This window comes from Mustelus asterias, chromosome 22 (assembly GCF_964213995.1).
Source record: "Mustelus asterias chromosome 22, sMusAst1.hap1.1, whole genome shotgun sequence".
NCBI lineage: Eukaryota > Metazoa > Chordata > Chondrichthyes > Carcharhiniformes > Triakidae > Mustelus > Mustelus asterias.
Window position 1 is genome coordinate 55433066 of NC_135822.1, and position 12271 is coordinate 55445336.

Here is a 12271-nt window from a genome sequence, read left to right on the forward strand (position 1 = left end):
AATGAATTTTTAAAATATCACAAGGGAATCTCCTCGGGCACCCAGATCTTTACCTGCTTAATGCACTGCAGTCGATCATTGGTCTGTTGAATGTGTCTGTTCATGGAAGTCAATGTGTTCATCCTGGTAGAATGTCACTCGCCACTATCCTTGTGCCATCAATATTTCTTCCCACGTAGGCCCGGATGCCAGCCTGAAACAAAGTCAGAGCTACAGATTACCGTCGGTGCATCTCAGCCTCACCAGAAGAACTTTGAGTCCCGCCCCTGAGCCGGTGAGAAGAAGGAACATAGAAGCAAGATTAGGCCATTCAGCCCCTCGACCCTGCTCGGCCATTCATTGATATCAAGGCCAATGTAGTGGTGGCTTTAAGTCCAGTTTCCGTCCTCCATCCTGCTTCCCCTCACCCTCCCCAACAACCCTCCATTCCCTCATCTTCCTATCACAATGCAGTGTAGGCGCTTCACATGTTCAGCATTGCCCTGAACTCAAACCCCAATGGCCACCCTCGACATAGGTGATCAAAGAACAAAGAACAATACAGCACAGGAACAGGCCCTTCGGCCCTCCAAGCCCGCGCCACTCCCTGGTCCAAACTAGACCATTCTTTTGTATCCCTCCATTCCCACTCCGTTCATGTGGCTATCTAGATAAGTCTTAAATGTTCCCAGTGTGTCCGCCTCCACCACCTTGCCTGGCAGCGCATTCCAGGCCCCCACCACCCTCTGTGTAAAATACGTCCTTCTGATATCCGTGTTAAACCTCCCCCCCCCCCCCGCTCACCTTGAACCTATGACCCCTCGTGTTCCCCAGAGGTTGGTTACAACAAGGAGTGGGTGGAGGCCATTCAGCCCCTCAGGCCTGCCCCGTCACACAATACGATTGTAACCTTTGACTTGTCGAGTAGAATGTTAGAAGTTGGCAGTGCGCGGTCCCGTTAAAAAGGTAATGTTTTTTCAATACTTAAGAATTTTTTAAAAATGTTATTTAAAAATGTAGGTGCATATGGTGACAGTACACAGACTGAAACATTTGTGTCGAGAGGCCAAGCAGTAGTGTTGCCAAGCCAACAGGCTGTTTACTGAATTTTAGCCAATCAGTTTGAATTAAGCATTTCGATACCAAGAACCTATTGAATTTGAAATCAACGTTTTGGTAACCCGAGAACCAATCATATTATAGGGAACGTAGATGTGTCATCACAGGTATAAAAGACGGGGAGGTGGGAGGGCAGTGGCACAAACTGGAAGAGCAACTGCCAACTGTAACCGCTCACAGCTCTGGAGAGAGAGACTTGCTGAGTCTCTCATAGCTGCATTTATGTCTTAAGAGAAAGCTTCATCTTGATCGTCAAGATCGCAAAGAGGAAAGAAGACAGAATATTCCGGAAGACGACAAAACTGGTTGTAATTTAGAGAGTGACTAAAATTTCCATTTTTGTGTGAATCAGTCTGAATTGTATTTATCTAAACAGCATTCCATTAGACTCGTGTTTTATTGGGTTTGTTAATAGTTTAGTTAACCTGTTCACGGTTAGTTAGAGAAATAAAGTGTGACTTGTTGATTTTAGAGAGAGTGTCAGGGAGTTATTTTGATTTACCCACCTTCACACTCACTTTGACAGATTATGAGGCGAGGTATTCCTCATTGAGTAGTCAGGTGTTTGTTCTCAGAGAGGGGGTTAACCTCCCCTTTGTAACATTTCTCCATCAAAAACCTGTCCGACTCAGCCTCGGGGATATTCCATGAGCGACCCCCACCCCCCCAGCTCTCTGGGCGACAGAATTCCACACACTAACTGCCCTCGGAGAGAAGAAAACCTTCAATGGGAGACCCCTTACTTTGAAACTGTGCCCCAAGACTCTCCCGCGCCCCCGCCTCCAAGGGTACACATTCCCTCAGCATCCACCCTATCAAACCCCTCTCAGAATCTTATAGATCTCCCCTCAATTTTCTAATGTCAGATTCTGAGAGGGGGGGTCGATAGCGTGGATGCTGAGAGGATGTTTCCACAAACGTCAGCGACCCGGGTTCGATTCCCAGACTGTCTGTGTAGAGTCCGATTTAATTTATTGTCACATGTACTGGGATACAGTGAAAAGTATTGTTTGATTTATTATTGTCACATGTATTGGGGATACAGTGAAAAGTATTGTTTGATTTATTATTGTCACGTGTATTGGGATACAGTGAAAAGTATTGTTTGATTTATTATTCTCACATGTACTGGGACACAGTGAAAAGTATTGTTTGATTTATTATTGTCACATGTATTGGGACACAGTGAAAAGTATTGTTTGATTTATTATTGTCACATGTACTGGGACACAGTGAAAAGTATTGTTTGATTTATTATTGTCACGTATTGGGCTACAGTGAAAAGTATTGTTTGATTTATTATTGTCACATGTACTGGGATACAGTGAAAAGTATTGTTTGATTTATTATTGTCACATGTACTGGGATACAGTGAAAAGTATTGTTTGATTTATTATTGTCACATGTACTGGGATACAGTGAAAAGTGTTGTTTGATTTATTATTGTCACGTACTGGGATACAGTGAAAAGTATTGTTTGATTTATTATTGTCACATGTACTGGGATACGGTGAAAAGTATTGTTTGATTTATTATTGTCACATGTACTGGGATACAGTGAAAAGTATTGTTTGATTTATTATTGTCACATGTACTGGGATACAGTGAAAAGTATTGTTTGATTTATTATTGTCACATGTATTGGGATACAGTGAAAAGTATTGTTTGATTTATTATTGTCACATGTACTGGGATACAGTGAAAAGTATTGTTTGATTTATTATTGTCACATGTACTGGGATACAGTGAAAAGTATTGTTTGATTTATTATTGTCACATGTATTGGGATACAGTGAAAAGTATTGTTTGATTTATTATTGTCACATGTACTGGGATACAGTGAAAAGTATTGTTTGATTTATTATTGTCACATGTATTGGGATACAGTGAAAAGTATTGTTTGATTTATTATTGTCACATGTACTGGGATACGGTGAAAAGTATTGTTTGATTTATTATTGTCACATGTACTGGGATACAGTGAAAAGTATTGTTTGATTTATTATTGTCACATGTATTGGGATACAGTGAAAAGTATTGTTTGATTTATTATTGTCACATGTACTGGGATACAGTGAAAAGTATTGTTTGATTTATTATTGTCACATGTACTGGGATACAGTGAAAAGTATTGTTTGATTTATTATTGTCACATGTATTGGGATACAGTGAAAAGTATTGTTTGATTTATTATTGTCACATGTACTGGGATACAGTGAAAAGTATTGTTTGATTTATTATTGTCACATGTACTAGGATACAGTGAAAAGTATTGTTTGATTTATTATTGTCACATGTATTGGGATACAGTGAAAAGTATTGTTTGATTTATTATTGTCACATGTACTGGGATACAGTGAAAAGTATTGTTTGATTTATTATTGTTACATGTACTGGGATACAGTGAAAAGTATTGTTTGATTTATTATTGTTACATGTACTGGGATACAGTGAAAAGTATTGTTTGATTTATTATTGTCACATGTACTGGGATACAGTGAAAAGTATTGTTTGATTTATTATTGTCACATGTATTGGGATACAGTGAAAAGTATTGTTTGATTTATTATTGTCACATGTACTGGGATACAGTGAAAAGTATTGTTTGATTTATTATTGTCACATGTATTGGGATACAGTGAAAAGTATTGTTTGATTTATTATTGTCACGTATTGGGCTACAGTGAAAAGTATTGTTTCATAGAAACCCTACAGTGCAGAAAGAGGCCATTTGGCCCATCGAGTCTGCACCGACCACAATCCCACCCAAGCCCTACCCCCATATCCATCCACTAATCCCTCTAACCTACGCACCTCAGGACACTAAGGGCAATTTTAGCATGGCCAATCAACCTAACCCGCACTTCTTTGGACTGTGGGAGGAAACCGGAGCACCCGGAGGAAAATCACGCAGACACGAGGAGAATGTGCAAACTCCACACAGACAGTGACCCAAGCCAGGAATCGAACCCAGGTCCCTGGAGCTGTGAAGCAGCAGTGCTAACCACTGTGCTACCGTGCCGGTTTATTATTATTGTCACATGTACTGGGATACAGTGAAAAGTATTGTTTGATTTATTATTGTCACATGTACTGGGATACAGTGAAAAGTATTGTTTGATTTATTATTCTCACATGTACTGGGATACAGTGAAAAGTATTGTTTGATTTATTATTCTCACATGTACTGGGATACAGTGAAAAGTATTGTTTGATTTATTATTGTCACATGTATTGGGATACAGTGAAAAGCATTGTTTGATTTATTATTGTCACATGTACTGGGATACAGTGAAAAGTATTGTTTGATTTATTATTGTCACATGTACTGGGATACAGTGAAAAGTATTGTTTGATTTATTATTCTCACATGTACTGGGATACAGTGAAAAGTATTGTTTGATTTATTATTCTCACATGTACTGGGATACAGTGAAAAGTATTGTTTGATTTATTATTGTCACATGTACTGGGGTACAGTGAAAAGTATTGTTTGATTTATTATTCTCACATGTACTGGGATACAGTGAAAAGTATTGTTTGATTTATTATTCTCACATGTACTGGGATACAGTGAAAAGTATTGTTTGATTTATTATTGTCACATGTATTGGGATACAGTGAAAAGCATTGTTTGATTTATTATTGTCACATGTATTGGGATACAGTGAAAAGTATTGTTTGATTTATTATTCTCACATGTACTGGGATACAGTGAAAAGTATTGTTTGATTTATTATTGTCACATGTACTGGGATACAGTGAAAAGTATTGTTTGATTTATTATTGTCACATGTACTGGGGTACAGTGAAAAGTATTGTTTGATTTATTATTGTCACATGTACTGGGATACAGTGAAAAGTATTGTTTGATTTATTATTGTCACATGTACTGGGATACAGTGAAAAGTATTGTTTGATTTATTATTGTCACATGTACTGGGGTACAGTGAAAAGTATTGTTTGATTTATTATTGTCACATGTACTGGGGTACAGTGAAAAGTATTGTTTGATTTATTATTGTCACATGTACTGGGGTACAGTGAAAAGTATTGTTTGATTTATTATTGTCACATGTACTGGGACACAGTGAAAAGTATTGTTTGATTTATTATTGTCACATGTACTGGGGTACAGTGAAAAGTATTGTTTGATTTATTATTGTCACATGTACTGGGACACAGTGAAAAGGATTGTTTGATTTATTATTGTCACGTGTACTGGGATACAGTGAAAAGTATTGTTTGATTTATTATTGTCACATGTACTGGGATACAGTGAAAAGTATTGTTTGATTTATTATTGTCACATGTACTGGGACACAGTGAAAAGTATTGTTTGATTTATTATTGTCACATGTATTGGGATACAGTGAAAAGTATTGTTTGATTTATTATTGTCACATGTATTGGGATACAGTGAAAAGTATTGTTTGATTTATTATTGTCACATGTATTGGGATACAGTGAAAAGTATTGTTTGATTTATTATTGTCACATGTACTGGGATACAGTGAAAAGTATTGTTTGATTTATTATTGTCACATGTATTGGGATACAGTGAAAAGTATTGTTTGATTTATTATTGTCACATGTACTGGGATACAGTGAAAAGTATTGTTTGATTTATTATTGTCACATGTATTGGGATACAGTGAAAAGTATTGTTTGATTTATTATTGTCACATGTACTGGGATACAGTGAAAAGTATTGTTTGATTTATTATTGTCACATGTATTGGGACACAGTGAAAAGTATTGTTTGATTTATTATTGTCACATGTACTGGGACACAGTGAAAAGTATTGTTTGATTTATTATTGTCACATGTACTGGGACACAGTGAAAAGTATTGTTTGATTTATTATTGTCACATGTATTGGGATACAGTGAAAAGTATTGTTTGATTTATTGTCACATGTACTGGGACACAGTGAAAAGTATTGTTTGATTTATTATTGTCACATGTACTGGGACACAGTGAAAAGTATTGTTTGATTTATTATTGTCACATGTACTGGGATACAGTGAAAAGTATTGTTTGATTTATTATTGTCACATGTATTGGGATACAGTGAAAAGTATTGTTTGATTTATTATTGTCACATGTACTGGGATACAGTGAAAAGTATTGTTTGATTTATTATTGTCACATGTACTGGGACACAGTGAAAAGTATTGTTTGATTTATTATTGTCACATGTACTGGGACACAGTGAAAAGTATTGTTTGATTTATTATTGTCACATGTACTGGGATACAGTGAAAAGTATTGTTTGATTTATTATTGTCACATGTATTGGGAAACAGTGAAAAGTATTGTTTGATTTATTATTGTCACATGTATTGGGACACAGTGAAAAGTATTGTTTGATTTATTATTGTCACATGTATTGGGACACAGTGAAAAGTATTGTTTGATTTATTATTGTCACATGTACTGGGATACAGTGAAAAGTATTGTTTGATTTATTATTGTCACGTGTATTGAGATACAGTGAAAAGTATTGTTTGATTTATTATTGTCACATGTACTGGGATACAGTGAAAAGTATTGTTTGATTTATTATTGTCACATGTATTGGGACACAGTGAAAAGTATTGTTTGATTTATTATTGTCACATGTACTGGGACACAGTGAAAAGTATTGTTTGATTTATTATTGTCACATGTACTGAGATACAGTGAAAAGTATTGTTTGATTTATTATTGTCACATGTACTGGGATACAGTGAAAAGTATTGTTTGATTTATTATTGTCACGTGTATTGAGATACAGTGAAAAGTATTGTTTGATTTATTATTGTCACATGTATTGGGATACAGTGAAAAGTATTGTTTGATTTATTGTCACATGTACTGGGACACAGTGAAAAGTATTGTTTGATTTATTATTGTCACATGTACTGGGACACAGTGAAAAGTATTGTTTGATTTATTATTGTCACATGTACTGGGATACAGTGAAAAGTATTGTTTGATTTATTATTGTCACATGTATTGGGATACAGTGAAAAGTATTGTTTGATTTATTATTGTCACATGTACTGGGATACAGTGAAAAGTATTGTTTGATTTATTATTGTCACATGTACTGGGACACAGTGAAAAGTATTGTTTGATTTATTATTGTCACATGTACTGGGACACAGTGAAAAGTATTGTTTGATTTATTATTGTCACATGTACTGGGATACAGTGAAAAGTATTGTTTGATTTATTATTGTCACATGTATTGGGAAACAGTGAAAAGTATTGTTTGATTTATTATTGTCACATGTATTGGGACACAGTGAAAAGTATTGTTTGATTTATTATTGTCACATGTATTGGGACACAGTGAAAAGTATTGTTTGATTTATTATTGTCACATGTACTGGGATACAGTGAAAAGTATTGTTTGATTTATTATTGTCACGTGTATTGAGATACAGTGAAAAGTATTGTTTGATTTATTATTGTCACATGTACTGGGATACAGTGAAAAGTATTGTTTGATTTATTATTGTCACATGTATTGGGACACAGTGAAAAGTATTGTTTGATTTATTATTGTCACATGTACTGGGACACAGTGAAAAGTATTGTTTGATTTATTATTGTCACATGTACTGAGATACAGTGAAAAGTATTGTTTGATTTATTATTGTCACATGTACTGGGATACAGTGAAAAGTATTGTTTGATTTATTATTGTCACGTGTATTGAGATACAGTGAAAAGTATTGTTTGATTTATTATTGTCACATGTACTGGGATACAGTGAAAAGTATTGTTTGATTTATTATTGTCACATGTATTGGGACACAGTGAAAAGTATTGTTTGATTTATTATTGTCACATGTACTGGGACACAGTGAAAAGTATTGTTTGATTTATTATTGTCACGTGTATTGAGATACAGTGAAAAGTATTGTTTGATTTATTATTGTCACATGTACTGGGATACAGTGAAAAGTATTGTTTGATTTATTATTGTCACATGTATTGGGATACAGTGAAAAGTATTGTTTGATTTATTATTGTCACGTGTATTGAGAAACAGTGAAAAGTATTGTTTGATTTATTATTGTCACATGTACTGGGATACAGTGAAAAGTATTGTTTGATTTATTATTGTCACATGTATTGGGACACAGTGAAAAGTATTGTTTGATTTATTATTGTCACATGTACTGGGACACAGTGAAAAGTATTGTTTGATTTATTATTGTCACATGTACTGGGACACAGTGAAAAGTATTGTTTGATTTATTATTGTCACATGTACTGGGATACAGTGAAAAGTATTGTTTTATTTATTATTGTCACATGTACTGGGATACAGTGAAAAGTATTGTTTGATTTATTATTGTCACGTGTATTGAGATACAGTGAAAAGTATTGTTTGATTTATTATTGTCACATGTACTGGGATACAGTGAAAAGTATTGTTTGATTTATTATTGTCACATGTATTGGGACACAGTGAAAAGTATTGTTTGATTTATTATTGTCACATGTACTGGGACACAGTGAAAAGTATTGTTTGATTTATTATTGTCACATGTACTGAGATACAGTGAAAAGTATTGTTTGATTTATTATTGTCACATGTACTGGGATACAGTGAAAAGTATTGTTTGATTTATTATTGTCACGTGTATTGAGATACAGTGAAAAGTATTGTTTGATTTATTATTGTCACATGTACTGGGATACAGTGAAAAGTATTGTTTGATTTATTATTGTCACATGTATTGGGACACAGTGAAAAGTATTGTTTGATTTATTATTGTCACATGTACTGGGACACAGTGAAAAGTATTGTTTGATTTATTATTGTCACGTGTATTGAGATACAGTGAAAAGTATTGTTTGATTTATTATTGTCACATGTACTGGGATACAGTGAAAAGTATTGTTTGATTTATTATTGTCACATGTATTGGGATACAGTGAAAAGTATTGTTTGATTTATTATTGTCACGTGTATTGAGAAACAGTGAAAAGTATTGTTTGATTTATTATTGTCACATGTACTGGGATACAGTGAAAAGTATTGTTTGATTTATTATTGTCACATGTATTGGGACACAGTGAAAAGTATTGTTTGATTTATTATTGTCACATGTACTGGGACACAGTGAAAAGTATTGTTTGATTTATTATTGTCACATGTACTGGGACACAGTGAAAAGTATTGTTTGATTTATTATTGTCACATGTACTGGGATACAGTGAAAAGTATTGTTTGATTTATTATTGTCACATGTATTGGGACACAGTGAAAAGTATTGTTTGATTTATTATTGTCACATGTACTGGGACACAGTGAAAAGTATTGTTTGATTTATTATTGTCACATGTACTGGGACACAGTGAAAAGTATTGTTTGATTTATTATTGTCACATGTACTGGGACACAGTGAAAAGTATTGTTTGATTTATTATTGTCACATGTACTGGGACACAGTGAAAAGTATTGTTTGATTTATTATTGTCACATGTATTGAGATACAGTGAAAAGTATTGTTTGATTTATTATTGTCACATGTACTGGGACACAGTGAAAAGTATTGTTTGATTTATTATTGTCACATGTATTGAGATACAGTGAAAAGTATTGTTTGATTTATTATTGTCACATGTATTGGGACACAGTGAAAAGTATTGTTTGATTTATTATTGTCACATGTATTGGGACACAGTGAAAAGTATTGTTTGATTTATTATTGTCACATGTACTGGGATACAGTGAAAAGTATTGTTTGATTTATTATTGTCACATGTACTGGGATACAGTGAAAAGTATTGTTTGATTTATTATTGTCACATGTACTGGGATACAGTGAAAAGTATTGTTTGATTTATTATTGTCACATGTACTGGGATACAGTGAAAAGTATTGTTTGATTTATTATTGTCACATGTACTGGGATACAGTGAAAAGTATTGTTTGATTTATTATTGTCACATGTACTGGGATACAGTGAAAAGTATTGTTTGATTTATTATTGTCACATGTACTGGGACACAGTGAAAAGTATTGTTTGATTTATTATTGTCACATGTACTGGGACACAGTGAAAAGTATTGTTTGATTTATTATTGTCACATGTATTGAGATACAGTGAAAAGTATTGTTTGATTTATTATTGTCACATGTACTGGGACACAGTGAAAAGTATTGTTTGATTTATTATTGTCCCATGTATTGGGACACAGTGAAAAGTATTGTTTGATTTATTATTGTCACATGTACTGGGATACAGTGAAAAGTATTGTTTGATTTATTATTGTCACATGTATTGGGACACAGTGAAAAGTATTGTTTGATTTATTATTGTCACATGTATTGGGACACAGTGAAAAGTATTGTTTGATTTATTATTGTCACATGTATTGGGACACAGTGAAAAGTATTGTTTGATTTATTATTGTCACATGTACTGGGATACAGTGAAAAGTATTGTTTGATTTATTATTGTCACGTGTATTGAGATACAGTGAAAAGTATTGTTTGATTTATTATTGTCACATGTACTGGGATACAGTGAAAAGTATTGTTTGATTTATTATTGTCACATGTATTGGGACACAGTGAAAAGTATTGTTTGATTTATTATTGTCACATGTACTGGGACACACTGAAAAGTATTGTTTGATTTATTATTGTCACATGTACTGGGATACAGTGAAAAGTATTGTTTGATTTATTATTGTCACATGTACTGGGATACAGTGAAAAGTATTGTTTGATTTATTATTGTCACATGTACTGGGATACAGTGAAAAGTATTGTTTGATTTATTATTGTCACATGTACTGGGATACAGTGAAAAGTATTGTTTGATTTATTATTGTCACATGTACTGGGATACAGTGAAAAGTATTGTTTGATTTATTATTGTCACATGTACTGGGATACAGTGAAAAGTATTGTTTGATTTATTATTGTCACATGTACTGGGACACAGTGAAAAGTATTGTTTGATTTATTATTGTCACATGTACTGGGACACAGTGAAAAGTATTGTTTGATTTATTATTGTCACATGTATTGAGATACAGTGAAAAGTATTGTTTGATTTATTATTGTCACATGTACTGGGACACAGTGAAAAGTATTGTTTGATTTATTATTGTCCCATGTATTGGGACACAGTGAAAAGTATTGTTTGATTTATTATTGTCACATGTACTGGGATACAGTGAAAAGTATTGTTTGATTTATTATTGTCACATGTATTGGGACACAGTGAAAAGTATTGTTTGATTTATTATTGTCACATGTATTGGGACACAGTGAAAAGTATTGTTTGATTTATTATTGTCACATGTATTGGGACACAGTGAAAAGTATTGTTTGATTTATTATTGTCACATGTACTGAGATACAGTGAAAAGTATTGTTTGATTTATTATTGTCACATGTATTGGGACACAGTGAAAAGTATTGTTTGATTTATTATTGTCACATGTATTGGGACACAGTGAAAAGTATTGTTTGATTTATTATTGTCACATGTACTGGGATACAGTGAAAAGTATTGTTTGATTTATTATTGTCACATGTATTGGGACACAGTGAAAAGTATTGTTTGATTTATTATTGTCACATGTACTGGGACACAGTGAAAAGTATTGTTTGATTTATTATTGTCACATGTACTGGGACACAGTGAAAAGTATTGTTTGATTTATTATTGTCACATGTATTGGGATACAGTGAAAAGTATTGTTTGATTTATTGTCACATGTACTGGGACACAGTGAAAAGTATTGTTTGATTTATTATTGTCACATGTACTGGGACACAGTGAAAAGTATTGTTTGATTTATTATTGTCACATGTACTGGGATACAGTGAAAAGTATTGTTTGATTTATTATTGTCACATGTATTGGGATACAGTGAAAAGTATTGTTTGATTTATTATTGTCACATGTACTGGGATACAGTGAAAAGTATTGTTTGATTTATTATTGTCACATGTACTGGGACACAGTGAAAAGTATTGTTTGATTTATTATTGTCACATGTACTGGGACACAGTGAAAAGTATTGTTTGATTTATTATTGTCACATGTACTGGGATACAGTGAAAAGTATTGTTTGATTTATTATTGTCACATGTATTGGGAAACAGTGAAAAGTATTGTTTGATTTATTATTGTCACATGTATTGGG

The 12271-nt window shown here is 33.4% G+C and overlaps 1 protein-coding gene across 4 annotated transcripts in view; it reads right to left on the reverse strand.

The window, feature by feature from the left end:
- The window catches only part of LOC144510033 (zinc finger MIZ domain-containing protein 1-like), a 255124-nt gene that overhangs the window by 189845 nt on the left and 53008 nt on the right, over window positions 1–12271 (reverse strand). For all 4 annotated transcript variants that reach the window (XM_078239230.1, XM_078239231.1, XM_078239229.1 and 1 more), the window contains exon 2: window positions 54–193. In XM_078239230.1, the coding sequence (XP_078095356.1) occupies window positions 54–122 (69 nt within the window). In that variant the 5' untranslated portion in view covers window positions 123–193. The remainder of the gene's footprint in view (window positions 1–53; window positions 194–12271) is intronic.